The sequence below is a fragment of the Delphinus delphis genome, chromosome 15 (assembly GCF_949987515.2).
Source record: "Delphinus delphis chromosome 15, mDelDel1.2, whole genome shotgun sequence".
Lineage (NCBI taxonomy): Eukaryota > Metazoa > Chordata > Mammalia > Artiodactyla > Delphinidae > Delphinus > Delphinus delphis.
In genome coordinates this window covers 65,164,893-65,185,867 of record NC_082697.1, presented here as the reverse complement: position 1 = coordinate 65,185,867, position 20,975 = coordinate 65,164,893, and the positions used below count along the sequence as shown (strand labels likewise).

General features: G+C 43.2%; 1 protein-coding gene across 2 annotated transcripts in view; it reads right to left on the bottom strand.

The window, feature by feature from the left end:
* Positions 1 to 20,975, bottom strand: part of IQCK (IQ motif containing K) — a 126,189-nt gene that overhangs the window by 72,015 nt on the left and 33,199 nt on the right. For both annotated transcript variants that reach the window (XM_060031847.1, XM_060031846.1), the window contains exons 5-6: positions 15,273 to 15,325; positions 15,058 to 15,135 (exon numbers count right to left, since the gene is read on the bottom strand). In XM_060031847.1, coding sequence (XP_059887830.1) covers positions 15,058 to 15,135; positions 15,273 to 15,325 — 131 coding nt within the window. The remainder of the gene's footprint in view (positions 1 to 15,057; positions 15,136 to 15,272; positions 15,326 to 20,975) is intronic.

Genomic DNA, 20,975 nt, shown 5'->3' with positions numbered 1-20,975 from the left:
TAATTCTGAGAAGGAACAGTCTATTCTTCTGACTGTATACACGTGTATGTATAAATGTGCACACACACACAGGCAATTCTTCCCCCATTTTTGGATGCTCAGTAAAAGATTTCAAGACCTAAAGAAGCTACAGCATACTTGCAAAATACATAAGAGAAGCTGAGAAGTTAGTCTTTATTAACTTCTCCATCCAGCTCTAAGACAAAAGTTACCATCTGAAATGACATTTACGAAGAATAAAGCAGAAAAGGGAAAGGCTTGCTTAATATTGAAAACTGAATCTTGAAATCCAATTGTTTTCCAATTTTCATTAGGTAAAAGATTACATTGTTTTCTTGTACCATGAAAGCACAACCCAGATGCAAAGCCATTTACAAAATGACACAGGCACTCAATCAACCATCATTCATAAAGCCTTTCACCAATTCATGAGGCCAGTACTTGATAACCTCTACTCAGCGTATTCAGCAAAAGAGATTACGCAGTCCCTGCCCTCAGCCTTAACTGGTTTCCCAAACATTCTGTGTTGGAGGCATCACAGTCTTGAGTAATGAACTTCAAATATTTGGAAGCAGTACGATAGAGGTTATCTGGAATGGGACTTCCAGACTAGCCATTAGGACGGAATCTCCTAGAATTCTTTCAATTCCAGCCTTCCATTATGCAAGGAATAGCTCCGAAAACCAGTAAGGAAGAGCCAGCTGCATTAATCTCTAACAGCCTAAAGCACATTTTAAAAAATCATAGTTACCAGAATGTGATCTCGCTTCACCCCCTCAGCAACTCCACTCTGGGAGACCAACAAGCAGTTAGTTATTACCCTGACATCAGGCTGAATCACTCTCCTATATAAACAAGTCCTGTTTTATCAGCCCCATCACTGGAAGCTGCATATGCGTCCGGTTAACAGTGTTGCCTAAACAACAAGCTGCAAGACCTCGTGCTCACCCTTGGACTGCTGGTATAACCACCTTAAAAACCAGGGCTGTGCTACCTGCTGCTGTTTGACAGATATGCCCAGATTGCTCTGTTATTTAGTCCCTTTGTGACTGAGTACATGTTTTCTCTAATGTGGCTTAAGGAGACCTGCCTCTTCCCCACTGTCTTTCTTCCCTCTCTAGGGGTGTATGGGAAGAGCATGCCACCTTCCTAACCCCTTGCAAACCTCTCACAGGGGATCTTAACTTCTTTTGTGCCATAATCCCTTTTCACTTTGGCAATTTGGATTCCTTCTCTGAATAATATTTTTTTTAATATAAAAGTAAGTACATACGGACTTCCCTGGTGGTGCAGTGGTTAAGAATCCACCTGCCAATGCAGGGGACACGGGTTCGAGCCCTGGTCCGGGAAGATCCCACATGCCGCGGAGCAACTAAGCCCATGCGCCACAACTACTGTGACTGTGCTCTAGAGCCCACGAGCCACAACTACTGAGCTTGTGCACCACAACTACGGAGCCCGTGCACTGGAGCCTGTGCTCCACAACAAGAGAAGCCACGGCAATGAGAAGCCCACGCACCGCAATGAAGAGTGGCCCCCGCTCGCCCCAACCAGAGAAAGCCCACGCACAGCAACGAAGACCCAACGCAGCCATAAATAAATAAATAAATATATTTAAAAAAAAAAGTAAGTACATAAGATTTCAAAGTAAACCAACTGAAATACAGTTATCAAAATATTTTTTAAAACTGTTGGTGATAAAGTAATATACGTGCTTCTAAATCATACAGTAAATAAGAAGAGCTAATGGCAGTTCAATTAACTACTATAATTTGAAAGAAGAGACAAGTATAAATGATATTTCAAGATCACTGCAACAACTATAATGGGATGTAAAAACATCTGATGGTTGCTATCAGTAACAAAGGTACAGTTACTGCGGGTACTACTGAGGTTTGTTTCCCACATTCATAATTAAAAGAGAGGCCAAATTTCAGTTACAGACTAGTGAAAATAAAGAAGTAATTTCCCTGCCTTCCAAGGTCAGGGACCCCTGAATCATAGACAGTTGTGGCTAGAGCTGGAGAATGGGGGAAGATGAATTTTGCATCCAGGATGAGACTGAAGACTAAGGATTTAAATTAACAAGATGAATCCAAACAGTGAAATCAGACTATCTAAAAACAGTGACCAGGAAGTTATGGAATTTGGTCAAAAGTTATTAAAGGGCTACTTCTCAGATGGAAGAGAGATTCAGTGTAATATAGTGATGCAGTTACTGGAGAAAATAAAGGAAAAAGGTTTTCATATGTTTATTCCCAGTAAGTTGTGATTCTTCAGTATACCCATTAAATTTTAAAACCTAATTCTAATTTTCCCCAATCCCATTCAGCCACTTGCTCGGGCCTGAAATCTCCAAGTCAGCCTTGCCTTAGCTCTCTGTCACCCCACATCCAGCATCAAGACAGATTCCAAATTCAACCTCTTCTCACCTTCTCCACTGCAAGCCCCCATCATCTCCTGCCTGCAGTCGCCTGCTCACTGGCCTCTCTGCTTGCACTATTAGCGCTGACTTCCGCCAACTCCCCTCCAGCTGCCAGAGTGATCTTTCTAAAAGATAAATTGGATTACCTCGCTCTTCTGCTCAAAACCCTCCAATAGTTTCCTATCACACTCAAAAGGAAAAAGAAAAATCCAAACTCTTTATCATGGCATCCAAGGCCCCAGCCAAGGTGGGAGCAGCCTCACCGGCCTCTCTGGCTTCCTTTCCTGCCACCCTCTCACCCTCCCTCATCTCTTCTTGCCTCACTGGCCAAGTCTGTTGCTGTCTCAGGGCCTTCGGAGTAGCTGTTCCCTCTGCCTGGAACACTCTTGTTTCCGATCTTCATAGGGTTGGCTCCCTCTGCGTGTCATTCAACCCTCTGTGCAAATGTGAGCCTTCCCCGGCTTCTCTGTCTAAAACGCTAGCACCTCTCACCCTAGGCCTGGGATTCTCAATCCACTTTACTCTGCTTTATTTTTCTTCAAAGCACTTGAGTCTTCTTTACATCATACAATATGTTTCTTTGTTAATTTGGTTATTGTCTGTCTTTACAATGTAAATTCCACAGGGGCCAAGACTTTCTCTCTTTTGTTCTCTACTCTATGGTACCTAGAAACGTGCCTGGAAAAAAGTAGGCACTCGATAAATATTTTTGAATGAATAAATATTATTATAGATAAGGAAATAGAGGACTTTCCTTAATGTCAGAATTTATCAGTGGCGAAGCTGAGGTTAAATGAAGATATTCTGTCTTTCTCTTGCTTGGTCATTCTGTTACCCATGTTTCATCTTGCCAAAGCAGTGGTTACTATCCTCTTAAGATTAAGGATAAAATAATAGCCATCGGGCTTCCCTGGTGGCGCAGCGGTTGAGAGTACGCCTGCCAATGCAGGGGACACGGGTTCGTGCCCCGGTCCGGGAAGATCCCACATGCCACGGAGCGGCTAGGCCCGTGGGCCATGGCCGCTGAGCCTGCGCGTCCGGAGCCTGTGCTCCGCAACGGGAGAGGCCACAGCAGAGAGGCGCCCGTGTACCGCAAAAAAAAAAAAAAAATAATAATAATAATAATAATAGCCATCATTATTTGAATACCTACTTTGAGCCCTCTGCAGTGAATATCTTTCATTTTTATCTGCCTATCATACCCTCCCCCTTTTTGTGGTATCAACCCTCAGATTTTGCTTTGACAGCTCCCCCTCCCTGTATCAGGGGGAATGTGGGTCACAGTGCCTTGTCCTCTCCTGGCCAAGGTGTGCCTCAGAAACCCAAGCTTAGCCAAGCAGATGCCCCTTCCCTGGAAGAGGAATCTTGAGTGGACTGGCAAAGACTAGAGGGGGTCTGTGCTCCCTGGGTCCCTATACCTGCTTCTAAGGCCAGATCCTTACCTTTTCCTTTATGTCTGTGAGTTATCTTTTTACTTCCAATATATACCATTTTTCTTAAGCAGCCTTTAAATTTCTGTTGCTTGCAACAAAAAACTCTGATACCATCTTTAACTGTCACAGCAAGCCTACGATGTAGGTTTTATCACCATCCCCATGGTACAGAAGAGAGGAGCAAGATTCAGGGATGTGAAGGGATTAGTTCCAGGTTACCCAACGTTATACAGTATGTTGGCTGCATAATGGACCAATCCCCAGACTCTGTGAATGTATATATATATATTCCCTTATACGGCAAAAGAGGCTTTGTAGATGTGATTAAATGAATGGTCTTGAGATTATCCTGCATTATCACAGGTGGGCCCAATGATATAATCACAAGGGTCCTTATGAGAGGGAGGCAGAGGGTCACAAGCCCTCCAGGATGGAGGTAGCCTCCAGATACCAGATACGGCAAGAAACAAATATTCCCCTAAAGTCTCCAAAAGGAACCAGCCTTGTCAACACTCAGACTTGAGCCCTGTGAAACTGATTTTGGACTTCTAGCCTCCAGAACTATAAGAGAATAGATCTGTGTTGTTTTAAGCCACCATGGTTGTGGTAATTTGTTAAACAGCACAGGAAACTAGTACTCCAACTAATAAATGGCAGAGCTAAGACTGGAGCCCAGATGTGTCTGCCATGCTGCCTGACACAGGCTCCCTGAGCTCGTTCCCAAAGAGCCACCTGAAAACAACAGGAAGAAGGGGAGGAAGCAGTACCGTGTGCCCCAGAGAAAGGGCCACCCACACAAAAACCTCCAGCAGAAGGAGGCACTCAGAGGATTTATGCACCCCAGCGTGTCCTGAATTCAGGAAACAGGTCTCTTTCCTTCCTGTCTAAAGACGAAAGTTAACATAAAGAGCAAAGACGATTTATTACCCTCACGAGACTCCGGCCTTTCGAATTACTGAGACAGAAATCTTCTATAAGACAAAATGGATTGAAAGGATATTTTTCCTTGCAACAGGGCATGATGGCAAATTTTCTGCCAGGCTACCATCCAACTCTGATCTTTAGTGCAGGACGCATGCCATTTCCTGTGCCGTTTTGAAGGCACAAGCGTTTTGGGTCCCACTGTCAAGCTCAGTGCAGAAAATCTGACCGCTGGCACTTGTCCTCAAACGGCACAGTGACACTTCTATTCTCACCTCAGGTTTTGGTCATAAGATACCTTTCACTGACCTGAAAGTATCGTGGATTTTTCTTTTCTCTTCTTTTATCTAATGGTAGAACTTAGCTGAAAAGACATTTTGCCCAAAACAACCTTTTCTTTTCTCTTCTAAAACACAATCTTTGTTTCATTGAAGGTCTCAGTTTTAATGATGTCTTTCATGAGACTTCTCCCCTGGGACACGGGACCAGATAGGCAGCAGTGCACTTTTGTTCCTTGTGTTTATTCAGTGATTTATTTTTGCAAACAAATTGGATGAATACTTCTTGGTCAAAATAAAAAGCTAAATGTTTCCTGTCCTGAATATGATAGCAAATAATTTCACTGTTTCTGATTGGCTGGTTAAGTCAGGACTATACACAACAGAAGAGGACAGTGCTGGATTCATAAACAGGAGTAAGGCCAACAGGAGATATGAGTAATCCACTGCTGCGGAAAGGAGGGGAAGAAGACCCCCTCCTTAAGCTCTGATTAGAATACGTGCAGATTATATTATTGCTCTAAACTATCACTCCTTTACCTATAAGAGAATCATGCGTCCCTGCTCTTTGTCGTTCGCATGTGGTTTCTGCCTGTGGGTGGTGTCAACTTCCCCCGTAGTACCGATATTGAGCTTGGTCATGGGCCTTGTATTGAGCAATGAAGTGTGAGCAGAAGTACTGTTTGCATGGGTTGGCTATTGCTCGTCTCTCTCTGCTGTGAGACTGAGGAATGGTGATGCTCCTCCCTCCTGGGTCCCAGAATGAGAAGAGACATGGAGCAGAGCCAGAGGTGACACACAGCCAACATTAAACACGGTGAAGTATAAATCTTTGTTGTTATAAGGCATTGAGATTTAAGAGTTGTTTGTTACTGCAGCAAAACCTAGGGAAAGCTGACTAACACAGGATACTGGAGGGCAGTGGGTAAGTAGGAAAACATCAGGGCTCTTTCATTGGCAGGTATCATCCACCTAACTCAAACTGGTGTAAGCAAAAAAAGAAAAAATGTATTTATTGAAAAAGAAAAAAAGGTATTTATTGGTTCACTTAACTAATAGGGGTAGAACTGGCTAACATGCCTAACATGGTGAGATAGATTCAAAACAATGCCATAGGGACTCAGGCTCTGGCCACCTCTCAGTTCTGCTGTTATCCCAGGCACAATCTCTTTAGAGGATTGCCCTCAGCAGCTCAAGGCTTATAACCTCAAAATTCTAAGCCTAGAGGAAAAGACAGAAAAGTTTTCCTGGTTACTTCTTGAAAAATCTTGGGGTTATCTTGGATTTAACCAATTTGGGAGCAAGCACGGTGGTAGGGGGATTCACTGCTCTGATTGGCCAGGCCTGGGTCACATACTCAGCCCAGAGCCAGAGGTGGAATCAGCTCACTTTCTGCTTGAACGGGAAATGGGAGAGGGGTGATCCTTCCAAAAACATAGGGTGTACTGTAACCAGAAGAAGGGGGAAATCAGTGCAGGGCTGGAAAAAACATAAATGTCTAATACAGAAAGCAAGAAAATGGAATAGAAGGAAATAGAATAAATACCCTTTCATTTTGCAATTGTTTTTAATTTTTAAAGTAACTCTATAGACAATATGAAAGCTACAAAATAATATAGAGGAGAAAATAAAAGCCATGTTCCTGCCATTTGGAGTGAAACATCCTTTTGAAAGACCTTAGAGCTAGAGTTATTTAATTCTATGATGATCCTTGATTTAAAACCTTTCCTTTTCACTGTGTAGTTTATTTAACAAATATGTATATTTTTTATATGATAAATCTTAATTATTTTTATAAACCTAATGGAATTTTTAAGGGTTATCCATGTTTATATAAAATAGCTGCATAAAAATACATTTCTTAAAAAAAGAGTCATGGAAAAGAAATGGGTAGCTGAGAAGGGATGGGCAGAGTGAAGAGTATGTGAAATTATGGGGACCTGTGGGAGAAGGACCCATCATTTATGTGATAAGCAATCGGCAGCTGCCCATGGCAAATGATCGCAACCTACCAGCTGTGATCTGATAATATGATGACATCGAGCATCAAAGACAGCTGGACCTGGTAGAACTTGTTTTACTAAGAACATTAAAATAAACCTAAACTCTTATTTTGGATGACTCCCCAGGCTGGTAGATAAGATTATTTGAGGCAATAAATGCTAGTACGCATAATATACAAAGGAGTGGCATCTGACACGGGAGCTGACTCTAAAATGAGCACATAAGATGAAACTCACATTTAGCCAAAATTTCCCCTTGACACACCTTAAATTACCCATATAAAGACACAGCATCTTTCAACGGTCTCTGGTAGCCAGTTTTTCTCCCAGTCTTAGTACAGATCACTCTAAGTACCCGGTGATAGGCGAGGCAGAAGAGTGAAGTAATTCATTATGCTCTTACCAGCTCGGACCCTGGAGCCAGGCTGCCTGGTTCAAATCCTGCGCCTGCTGTTTACTAGCTTGTGACCTTGGGCAAAAAACTTACACCTCTGTGCCTCAGCTCTTTCTCTGAGATACGGCTATGGCCGGCACAGCTATAACCCACAGACTATTCAGTGTTCCCTCACATATCTCAGCCTCCCTTGCGGTTGTTTTGGGGCCAGGCTCTGTGAGAAGAGGTTAAGGTTAAGAACTAAGGTGCCGGGCTTCCCTGGTGGCGCAGTGGTTGAGAGTCCGCCTGCCGATGCAGGGGACGCGGGTTCGTGCCCCAGTCCGGGAAGATCCCACATGCCGTGGAGCGGCTGGGCCTGTGAGCCATGGCTGCTGAGCCTGCGAGTCCGGAGCCTGTGCTCCGCAACGGGAGAGGCCACAGCAGTGAGAGGCCCACATACCGCAAAAAAAAAAAAAAAAAAAAGACATGTTCCAAATAGCTATAATTTATAAGAAGGCTGTCCAACCTGTATCAGTCTTTGTATAAGAAATCAGCTGTTATTGAGTATTTTGCTGTTGTTTGTAACTGCAGCCTAGTCTAGGCTAGCTTGATTAACACAATGGGGAAATAATAGTTCCTACTTTGTAGGATTGTTATGGGAGTTAAATTAGGTAATATTTATAAATTGTTCAGAACAGTACCTGAGTAAACACTATATAAATGCTTGGTTGGCAGGTAGGTAGTTAGGTAGGTCATGCAGGTAGACAAAGACAGACAGACAGAAGGAAACAGTTCCCTTATGGGCCGCTCATGTTGTGACTGTCACATAAAACTGAAAACAATTAAGGAAAGGGCTGAGTCATGTGACCCATTTTATGCTTCACCTCCAGTGTACAATTCAGGGGGAATTGCCTGCATTAAAAAAAATTTTATTTCTCTCTCTCTCTTTCTCTTTCTCCTTCCCCCAAGAGCACAACATTGAACTAGCATAAATAAGTCCATATACACAGCAATCCAACTATATACAAAATCTGTCTGTTGGGCTTCCCTGGTGGTGCAGTAGTTAATAATCCGCCTGCCAATGCAGGGGACATGGCTTCAAGCCCTGGTCCAGGAAGATCACACGTGCCGCGGAGCAACGAAGCCTGTGCGCCACAACTACTGAGCCTGCGCTCTAGAGCCACGAGCCACAACTACTGAGCCCGTGTGCTACAACTACTGAAGACCGCGCCCCTAGAGCCTGTGCTCCGCAACAAGAGAAGCCACCGCAATGAAAAGCCCACGCACCGCAACGAAGAGTAGCCCCCGCTCGCCGCAACTAGAGAAAGCCCGCGTGCAGCAATGAAGACCCAACGCAGCCAAAAATAAATAAATAAAATAAATTTTAAAAAACCCAAAACTTTCTGTTCGTGAAGACAAGGACCATGTTTGTGTCATGGTTCCATGGCACGTAGTAGGCATCCAGTAAATGGCAGCCAGCCAGTTTATGAATATGTCTGTTCCATGATTTTAGAGCACATTTAAGCAAGTAATAAATATTAGCTGAATAGATGAACAAATAAATTAAAAATAACTCCCTTTAATAGCTGAAACACACCCATTTGTATATGTATCAATAGTGGGAAAAAAATGTATTCCCTTAAAACTGGCACCATAATTCCTCTTAGGTAAGGAACTAGCTTTGTTTAGATGAAAGACCATTTCACAGATGGAAAAACTGAGACTCTGAGAGCTTATGTCATCTGTGCTGAGCCACACAGCTGGAAGGAGTAGAGCGTGGTTTAGCATGCAGAGCTGTGATTCCAGAGCCCAGGTTCCTAACCCCTACACTGCACTACCTTCACTTTGACGTCCAGGACATTCTTACACCTCCCTTGACAGCTCCGGGATTTGACTTGTCATCTTCTTCAACCCACCCCCACAAGCCTCTCAGATACTTCATTATTCATACTGATGACACCTCCAACACCATGGCCTCGAGTCCATGTGATCCCATGACCCCCTTCTTCCTTCGTGACAGTCACATCTTAGAACGGGTTGTCCCTGAAAGACTGTCACATCTCATCTTCCCAAAGTCCTGATCTCATCATAGTCTTCTCTGTCCTTTCATCTTTCCCACCCACTCACTTCTATTTATATTGTATTTTGCCCTTATGTGAGACTATGACTTGGGTTATTGGTGTCCATCTAGAACAGGGCTCAGCAAACTACAGCCCATCGGTCAAATCTGGCCCATCACCTACCATTGCAAGTAGAGTGGTACTGGAACACAGCCACGGCCTTTTGTCACGTGTTGTCTATGGACAACTATGGAGTTGAGTAGTTGCAACAGAGACCGCACGTGTCCTGCCAAGCCTAAAAGATTTACTGCGCTGACCTGACCTAGAAAGCCATTTCCTTGTTCCCCAGGAGCTCTGAGGTTATTGGAGCCATGTTCTTAGGGCAAGCCCACAGCTCTGGTCATATTAATCCTCCTCATTGCCACTGGGGAGAATTGGGTTTGGCACTGGAGTGGGGCGGGGAGGGAGAATGAGGCTGATGTGAGGCGACTGGCTGGTGAGCTGTGCCGGTTCAGAGCCGGGTCTCAACCAGGGTAACACAGACGTCCCCAGCACCGTGAGGCTTCTCACTTGGGCCCACACCTGTCGCTCTCCCCGCCACACCCCAGGGCCCTTTTCCTTCCATGTCATTTGAGCCTCTCAGCATCATGTGAAAACTCAGTCTCCTCCACTGCCTGTCACTCCAGCCATCACCCACGGAGAACAGCCCACAGGCCCCCCAGTTCACCTCCAGTCAACAGATTCCTCCTTGCTCACAGCCTATCCGCTATTCAATCAGCTGGTCATGAGGAGCTTTGAAACATCTTACTGTTTCTTTTCCTTTTAATGTTTTATTATGGAAAATTTCAAAGATATAAAAAAGTAGGCAGAAAAAAAATGAACCCAGTTCACCATCCAGCTTCATTTATACTGTTCTCCATGTCAGTCACTCAATGTAACTTCCCCCAACCTTATCCATTGACATCATATGATTTCATATTTCATTCATAAATATTTCAGCATGTTTCTCTAAAAAGAAGTAACTTTTTATTGTGAATACGAAATCATTATCAAACCTCAAATAAAATAACAATAATGCTTTCTACCATCAATTATTTACTAGGTGTTCAAATTTCCAGTTGCCTCCTAATTTTTCTTTTTAGTTTGTTTCTTTGAATCAGGATCCAAATAAGATCCATTGAAATTTCAAAAACTGTATGGACCTACCATCCCCATTTTAGTGCTTCCGAGTTTGGTTATGTTTCTTACTTCCAGTGTGAACACGTAATGTAGTGTTTCTGTCTCTTTCTGAAAATTGGTTGTTAAATCATTAACACAATTCAGAAAATATAGTAATTTATTAGAAAAATGTAAGACATCATTCTTAGAAAAGTTAACAATGCTTTTCCATGTACTTAAGATCCTGTAGGGGAACAAAATTTGCCGCCCAAAATGTCTCTTTGCCATGTGGATTATCTCAAGCTGAAAACAATCAAGGCCCAAAAGACTCAGGAAGAAACTTCCTCCTAACTGCCTAAAAAGAATTTAGATGGAAGGCCTGTGCCTGGAATAGAGTTATCACTAGAGATATCGGCAAAGAATGTGGGTTGGGTGTGGTGGGGAAACTTAGACATCAGAGTCCACTCTCTGTCCCACTGTCTCCGCAGGGCCCCTCCAATATTTATTTACCAAACATATGCTTTTCCATCTTCATGGCAATTGCCTTCCTCCCCTTTGAAGTCTCAGGTCCCTACCCCTAACATCCTCTGTTGTCTTTAACTGCAGATGGTATTTAAGGTGAGGGTTTCAGACATTTTGGTGAGTTACTCAGTTCTCCTGGGCCTCTCCCATGTATATAGGTTATTAAACTTTTGTTTGATTTTCTCCTGTTAATCTATCTCAGGTCAATTTGATCGTTATACCGTCCAGAAGAACCTAGAAGGGTAGAGGGAAATTTCTCGCTCTCAGACAATCCTCTGGGCCTAGTCTAGACCTTTTACTATATTAGCTTTGCCAGTTTTCAACACTGATTTTACCCAACCACCTGTTTCCTCCACCTCTTTTCCAGGGTTGCTGGAAATAATCTCATAAGCAGGCTGTTTATATGCATCACAAATTCAGGCCATCAGCTGGGCCATCCCTACTCATCATCCCTAGTTGATTCCCTATCGGTTTCACCACAGCAGCTGTTGCAGCCTCCTCCCCTCCCCCACAAGCCTCCAGAACCTGGGCCTCCTTCTCGGCAGACACCTTCACATCCACACGAACGACCAGAATGACAGTGCCCACCGTGAACTTTCTCAGCTCTTCTCCCTTCCCCCTCAGATTTCCTCTCACTTTTCCTTCTGGATTCAATCAGAAGTTCTCAACCAGGGGCAATTTTTCTGTCTCCCCACATTTGCCAGTATCTGGAGACATTCTTGATGGTGAGGACCACAGGGGGTGCTACTATCATGTGGAGTGGGGGAAGGCTGGAGATGCTGTGAAACATCCTATAGGCCAGCCCCTCACAACAAAGAATTACCGGGTGATAGATGTCAGTAGGCTTGGGGAAACGTGGGTTAGAAATGGTCTCTTGGCTCCTGCCCTACCTGCCTCTCTGCTCTCCCTGTTCAAGAGCATTCTTGAGAAGGATATGGCACCTGAGTTCTTGCCTCTTCAAGACCAAATCTGGGCACCAGCCAGCTTGGCCACTGGCCCAACCTGACTGGCTCCAGGCCAGTGGTGGAGTGGGGCATAGATGGTCTTGTGCATCCCCATTTCCCTTTAATGCTTTATTAACATTTGTTTTACAACACTCACTACAGAAACTACAGCTACTTGTAAACACATCTCTCTCATTCCAAGGGTCAGAGCCATATTTTATTCATCTCTGTTTTCTCCACAGCACCAAGCTCTTTGCATTGCATTTGGTAGATATTCAATAAATATTTATTGCATCAAATTAGATTAGTATCATTTACATTTTTATCATGCTCGGGGCACCTCTTTGAAAGGTAACGGAAGCAGAGAACACAAATGCCAGTTAAAGCAAGAGCTTTTGTGTTTCTGTTCTTGTGGAGTCCAACTGAAATGCTTGCTATTGCTACTTTGCAGTATACTTACATGAGCTGCCAGTGGAAGTTAGCAACTATTTTAAATTAAGGTATTTTTACGATAAATGACTAGAGATTTGAGAGAACTCTTACTTAGAGAAACTCTCTTATTTTTAAGACTCTTCTTCATTTTTTTTTTTTTTAATATTTATTTATTTACTTACTTGTTTGGTTGCATCAGGTCTTAGTTGCGGCAGGTGGGCTCCTTAGTTGTGGTTCCAGAGCTCCTTTATTGTGGCTTATGAACTCTTAGTTGCAGCATGCATGTGAGATCTAGTTCCCAGAACAGGGATCGAACCCAGGCCCCCTGCATTGGGAGTGCAGTCTTAACCACTGCACCACCAGGGAAGTCCCTTCATTGGTTATTGTAAGTGGGAAAATGTTTCATTTTCAATCTGGAGAAATATGCTAATCTTTCACTTATTAATCATTTATAATCTATAAATTATAGGCTTTCCATGTTCTTTTCTTTTTTTTTTTTTTTTTTTGCGATACACGGGCATCTCACTGCTGTGGCCTCTCCCGTTGCGGAGCACAGGCTCCGGACGCGCAGGGCCAGCAGCCACGGCTCACGTGCCCAGCCACTCCATGGCACGTGGGATCCTCCCGGACCGGGGCACGAACCCGCGTCCCCTGCATCAGCAGGCGGACTCCCAACCACTGCGCCACCAGGGAAGCCCGGCTTTCCATTTTCACAGTGGACAAAATTAGGCAGAGGCTTAGAAGCTTAATAAGAAGCAAGATTTTCTAATATCGTTCTCTTTCCAATGTATAGGTAGTCTCAGATTTTTAAAAACTGGTTAATACCTGAATTCTTTTAAACTCTCAAAATTGAGAAAGTCAGCCAAGGGTCTATTCAACTTGGCATTCCCCAGAAGGGCAGATTTAAGCAAAAGATGTAACATTTGAGGGCTAAGGGTCTAATTTCATTTTTTTCTACTCTGTTTAATATGGGATTTTACAAAACTTACTTAATTTCCTAGTGTCTCAGTTTCCTGACATTGTTCTTGCAAAGGGCTGGTGTGAAAATATTTTCAAAGAAATAAGTTAAATATTATTTTCTCTAAATTGAGTTGTCTTTCTTCCACTTATGGCTTAAAATTGTGGATCACTGCTTAAACGTCATCCTCCAGGGACTTCCCTGGTGGTCCAGTGGCTAAGACTCCACACTCCCAATGCAGGGGCCTGGGTTCGATCCCTGGTCAGGGAACTCAATCCCATATGCCATAACTAAAGATCCTACACATGGCAACAAAAATCCTGCATGCTGCAACTAAAGATCCCAAACATGGCAACAAAGATCCTGCCCGCCACAACTAAAGATCTGGCACACAGCAACAAAGATCCTACGTGCCACAACTAAGAACCGGTGCAGCCAAATAAATAAATACTAAAAAAAAAAAAAAAAAGTCATCCTCCAAGTGAGGTCTTTCCTGACCGCCCTATATAAAATTAAGTCCCATCAATACTCTATATTCTCCCCTCTCTGCTTTATTCTTCTCTATAGCACTTACTTGCTTATTGTCTGCCATCCCCCACCAGAATATAAGCTCCACTAAGTCAGGAGTTTTGGCTACTTTGTTCACTGCTTTATCTCCAGCACCTAGAATGATGTTTGGCACACAGTAGTACTCAATAAACATTTACTGTACGAATGAACAAATTATGCAAATCTAGAAATGTCATAGGCTATAAAGCTATCAAAGGCATGAACTAGATGTAATTGAGTCAACATGGCTAGATCTCAAAAGCATGTATTTCAGTCAAATAAAAGCAAGTTGCAGGATAATGCATAAATTTCCTCATCTGCAAAATAGGGCTGGTAATAGCATTGTTATGAGGATCAAGTTAGTTCATGAGCGTTAAATGCTGAGACCCGTGATACAAGCACTCAATAAATGTTAGTGGTCATTATTATTACTATATCACTGATGATAAACAGGTCACATAAAGTAATATTACTAATTTTGTATGATATAATCTAATTTTATATAATTAAGTAACTAATTTTAAGACAACGGAAGGATGCAGTATAGACCAAGCTGATTAATTCTGTGAGGAGAGAAAACTCAGATTAGAATGACGGTCAAAGAGAGTATTAACCTCATCTGTCATGTTCTAATATTTTAAATGTAAATGATGCATATAACTACAAAGTAATATTTAGAAAAGTTTAGTCGTATTTCCTGAGACATAATGACCTTTAGGGCTAGGAGGAGAGGAAAAGAGAATGGAGAGATGAATTACTTAGGATAAGAAAATTTTTTAAGTTTTCTATTTTATTTCTGAAGTGCTTCTTGAATAATCACTGCATGGATAGGATGCCCTTAGCCTAGAATAAAAATAACCAGAGAAAAGAGCCACATACACAACTGATGCAGGGTCCTGGATGGATTACATGAGTTAGTTCTCATAGATTGGAGGAAAACTATCATTAACACAATCTTCAAGTTAGGAATAAATTATTCAAAGCCTTGTGTCATTACTTACTGCAGTTTCAGCCACTCTTCCACAAATGGAATGGAGAAGAATTCTGTGAATGTCTCCCCTATCCTCTTTGGATTTTGACTGGTCACGATGCCATATGTTTTGATCAACAAGAAAACAATAAGCAAGAATTCAAGTCAGTTGTTGCTATTCTGCTGGCAAATTAACACTATTGAACCCTTAGGGTCATGGAATATTCAAAGACGTGAAAAACTTACTTGTATAACCATTCGGTCAGAAAATCACAGGCAATGAATTTGGTTCTTTTCCTCTAAAGAGAGAAGAGAGAATTAAATTATATTCTTTGCCCCCATGTTTAAGTTGGACAAAGGAGGAGGGGTTAATTGATTGCTTGTGTTAGATGAAATATGCATAAGTCCTTGGTGAGGTTTATAAGCACACCAACAAACAATAACTCAGGCAATGTAAAGAATTCTGACAACATTTCGCTAGTCATCTTGGGTAAGCATATATTCTGACTATATTAACAGGGACTAATAAAAGACAATGCACATAGTAGGAGGCTTATTACATGCATTTTGGATTTATCTCAGAAGGATTTCTTTAAATCTAGACCTTGATTCAGAGTAAGTATATTTATTCCTTTCCCCCAGTCCACTCAGATCCTCAGAATAGCAGTACTTCGGGTCTGGGTGCCGTTGGCCAGTGCATTGACTCTGCCAGCTGCCCACCCATCAGCCCCTCTCCACTTCATCCTTATTACCAGAAACCTGATGACAATCAGTCCAGGGGAAAAACATTTCCCAGCCTCCCATGTAGCAAGGGACAACCATATGACATAGTTCTGCTGTTTGAGATAGAAATGGACATGTCCCATGGATTTCTGAGAAAGTGCTACTTTCTTGATTTCTGCTGCCCTTTTCTTTGAAGTTTCCTTCTACTTCTTTCAGTCTAGAACACAGATGTGGGGCTGGAAGTGGAGCAGCACCTACCAGCCAAGAGGCCAAAAGCAGGGGGTTAGAAGGAACCTGGGCCTTTAATGACTTCTTTAAGCCACTGTACCAGTTTGTGGCTGACCTATTCTGGATATCCTGATACGTAAGGAAAAATAAACTCCATCTGGATTATTGGCACTGTTCTTGAGTTTTCATAACATGAAGCTGAATGCAGTTCCTAGGTGATACACAGCTAGTAAGCCTCAGGGAAAGAACGGCCTAGAGTAATGGGGGACGAGGCTCGCAGAACAGCAAAGGAGAGGAGCACTGGGTATCCTGCTTCCTAGTCCCATTTAAAGTGTCTTGTAACCCAAACAGAACCAGTTAACTCCTTTTAGAAGATTGTTATGGGACTTCCCTGGTGACGCAGTGGTTAAGAATCACCTGCCAATGCGGGGGACACGGGTTCGAGCCCTGGTCCGGGAAGATCCCACATGCCGTGGAGCAACTAAGCCCATGTGCCACGACTACTGAGCCTGCGCTCTAGAGCCGGCAAGCCACAACTACTGAGTCTGTGTGCCACAACTACTGAAGCCCACACGCCTAGAGCCCGTGCTCCACAACAAGAGAGGTCACCGCGATGAGAAGCCCGTGCACGGCAGCAAAGAGTAGCCCCTGCTTTCCGCAACTAGAGAAAGCCCGTGTGCAGCAACGAAGACCCAAGGCAGCTAAATAAATAAATAAATATTGTTCAAATAGCAGGGGCTAAGAACCAGTCGTTGGTTAGTTACCATGTGAAGAGATCCTTCCCAGGAATGAAGGCAAGACAGACTCTGCTGGAAATTCTCCTTGCCCCTCCAGGTGTACCCTTTTCCACCGCACTCTGTGCCTTAGCAGGTTGATTTTATGGTTCATATCAACCAGGCTCGTTTACTCTGTTGTTGGGTCCAGCCACTGGGAGGTACCAGCAGGAGATCCGAGAGAGGGAAGAGAGAAAGGCAGGGTATAATGGGTTGAGCTGTGTCTCCTCCAGGCCCCTTTGTCCCAAATTCAGATTCTCCCACACTTCAGAAAGTGACCTTATTTGGAAATTGGATCATAATTAGTTAAGCCCAGCCACTCCTGAAGTACACAACAACTCCAACGAGAGTGAACAAATTTGGGGTTCTATTAGTAAGGAAGAAGAGTAGACCACCAATGGCAGATTCCTAACGACATAGTGCTAGACCCTGGATCCAGCTATGCCTGAAGCCAAATCCCCTGAACCTTTCATGAGCCAATATATTTCCTTTTTTTACTCAGCCAGTTTGTGCTGTTTATTGCTTCCAACAGTAAGAGTTTTAGTTACTATTCCTTTCTTCTCCCATTGGCTAACTCCATTTGCCTTTCAAGATGCCTCTTGGGGGCTTTCCTGGTGGCCCAGTGGTTAAAAATCTGCCTGCCAATGCAGGGTACACAGGTTCGAGCCCTGGCCCAGGAAGATCCCACATGCCACGGAGCAACTAAGCCCGTGCACTACAACTACTGAGCCTGCGCTCTAGAGACTGTGCACCACAACTACTGAAGCCCGCATGCCTAGGACCTGTGCTCCACAACAAGAGAAGCCACCGCAGTGAGAAGCCCACCCTCTGCAACTAGAGAAAGCCCACTCGCAGCAACCAAGACACAACACAGCCAAAAATAAAATAAATAAATTTATTTAAAAAAAAAAAGATGCCTCTTGGAAGCCTTTCTGAGCATTCTTACCCTCTTCGGTTTAGAGTAAGCACCTCCCACCACCGCCAGTTCTGTGTGTCCCTCTGTCACAGCACCTCAGGTGTAACTGTAACCTAACTGCCAGCCCACATGCCCATTTCCTCTATCAAACTATAAATTCTCTGAGGACAGGGGATGTGTCTTCTTTTTCTTTATATTCCCAGTGCTTGAGTGCCTGGCAAAGAGTAGGTGATCAATGAGTGGTGAGTAAGTGAATGACTGACCTCACCATTCAACTCTCAAGCAAAAAAGCAAGAAGGAACTCATGCACAAGAATTCTGACATTTATAAGTAGGCATTGCTAATAAATTCTGGACAATTTCTCTTCACTTTCTTCCCCTAATGTTTTATTTATTAGGGGAAATATTTTCTTCTTCTTTTTTTCTTTTTCCCCCTTTACTTTGAAATAGCCAAATCAGCTTTATAAGCTTAAATAAGGTTAAAAAGATTGTTGTAAAATTGATTCTCACCAAAAAGGAAAGTGCCACTTAAGATTTTTCACTGAAAGCTTTATTATAGCTGTTAGTACATAAAATACGGGTGCCTGATTTGCTGGAGATGCAGTCTTTTACCTCACTGCTGATAGCCTTTTATTAAAAAAGTGAAACACTGCTGGCCATGGTAATAAAATTAAATGTACTAGACCATGTAATGGGGTCTTCTAAGTCTGCATTGCAAGAGTAAGATTCCCCTTGAAAAGCTACCTTTAACCAAAATAAGAAAATACTTGTACAACAATGCAAATATGTATCTAGCATGAAGCGCCAGCTAATAATTGAAACAATCCTGCAGCTGTAGGAGAGCAGTGTCTCTCTCTCTCTCTCTCTCTCTCCTTACAAAAGATGCATTGTTCCCTTAGCGTTCACTGCACCGTTTGGTGGTAAAGATTCCTTCTATGAAGGGAATGCAGCTTGACTTACTCTATTAAATTGACTTTTAAAATAGCCAAATGGTCTGATGTATGAAGGTCATGTAGACAGATTTAATCATTTTGATGCAAAGAAATAAAATTGAAGAAATTGTGTTTTCCTTCTGTCCTGGGCAAGTGTGGACGTGCTGTGCATACTCAGACACACAGAACAGTGGCGATATTGTTCAGCTGTTGTTTAGTTTAAAAATTATCTGCTGGGAGCTGAAAGAGAGAAGGGAAAGCAAATGAAAAGTTGTGGTGAGTGAGGAGATAAGAGAGGAAGTAATAGAGAGAAAATTAAAGAGTGAGATTAAGAAAGTGTGGGCACTGGGGTTTATGTAATGTGGCCAAATACACGGAGTTCATGATTGTTAACGGGTAAAAATGTCCAAGTTTGGGTAAGCAGGGTGATCAGTTAAGGCAACCTTATACGAGGTTAAAAAACAATTTTTAAAAAATCCAGAATTAAAAGGAAAAAGACTAAGCGTCAAGGGAGAAGGCATCATCATGTCATCATGAATCTGCAACTCTGTTGTGCATCCAAGAAAACAAGCTGGGTGGACAGCAGGATGAGTTGATAGACTGGTGGACAGATAATGATGAAGCAAATAAAGCGAAACAGTAACCATGAAACCTAGGTGGGTGTTTACTCTGAAATTCTTCCAGCTCTTCTACATGTTGGAAAAAAGTTTATAATAAAACTGAGGGCAGGAGAACAAATCATAAAAGACTCAAACCCCAAAGAGAGAAAGGGCAGAAATCAGACAGTATTTTGTACCAATTTTTATGTTGAATACATGTATAGGAGGCAGACTGGAGGACTGAAGATGGGAAAGAGGAACAACTCACATTAGAAAGCCACTGACGCTCTTCCAGTAACTAATGTAATTTCACCCCACCAAGGTCAAAAGCACAGGCTGTGAGCTTAGTGAAGCATGGCTGGCTAGAGCACGGTGTTGGTTGAGGCTCTCTGGGTCTGCAAGGGAGAGAAAGCTGCTCGGGTTACCTTGGTTACTGGGCTTTTTTCAAAAGTGCGTTTAGGCTAGACTTTGCTGTAACAAACACCCCCCAAATCTGAGAAGCTTGTGTCATCGATGGTTTCTCCCTCGTATTACACGAACATTTCCACCAGCGTGGCTCTCTGCTCCATGCGATCTTTGCTCTGGGCCTCAGGCTGACAGGGCAGCCTCTCTCTGAAATGTTGCTGGTTGTCATGGCAAATGACACGGATATGGTGAAGTATTCTTTGACTCTTAAAGCACATTTTAAATGACACGCCCATTCATTCCACTGACCAAAGCAGTGATGTGGTCAAGCTTCCCTTAGGGAGAGGCCACAAATATTTTTGAACAATAATATAACCTAGCACAGGGGTTACTGTAAAGGTAGAAGGAATGTGAGAATTCCTCTTACCAGGGGCAGAGCCAGGTCTCAGGAAGAAGCGGACCAGTGTCCACAGCTGTCCAGGCACGGGACAGGTGAGCCAGAGTCGTCCACCAGGAGCTTGGTGGCCCAGCAACAGCTCTGCTCCTAGCTTCACACGGAACTCAGCTTTCTGGCCGTGGCTTCTTTCTCAGCTTGCTGCTGCTTTCTCCGCTGCTCTCTCCTAACTGGTTCTTTCTCCTGCTCTCTCTGCTTTGAGGTCTGCCGACTCACAGCTTTCCAAGCTTTCTGGTGTTTCTCCCCTTCTACCCACACTATGATCTGCCCTTTCTCTCTGTTGTCTGACATCCTCACGCCCCAGACAGGAGAATCTGATTGGGCTGGTTAGACACTACCCAGGATGGACCATCCCTGTTGGGCAGAGCAATGCCAGACCATTTCCCAGCTCCTTGCCATCCCCGAGAGGCTGCCCACAGGGCCTGAAACTTATTCCTGGCTCAGTCACTTGTGGCCAGAGTGATGGGGACATGGACAAAGCAGGGACAAGGGCCTGCAGTTATGGCTGTGGGCATGGCACCCACTTAGAATGTCATGGCCTCCTTTCCCACATAGATGTTCCCCATAAGAAACTTCCAGATACCCGAGACCATGCACCTCCCACCCAAACATGACAAAAGTGAACAATAACTGTAATCCTAGGAATGAGCACACACAAGGACGATAACCAGATGCCAAAATGCTTGTCACAGAAAACTTCAAATGGGCTCATTTTTTTCACCACTGCATTAGAATTTCATTAGTGAGAAATAATACTTCTCAAAAGAAGTCAAAAATATGGACTTGTAACACAAAATGTTGACCAAGACTTCCGGCATGAGCCACGTGGCCATTTCTAAAAGTGTTTTTGGTTTAAAAAAGTAACATTAAAGTAATTCTACCACACCTTTCCTGCAAGAATCTATTTTTTCCACTCCTTA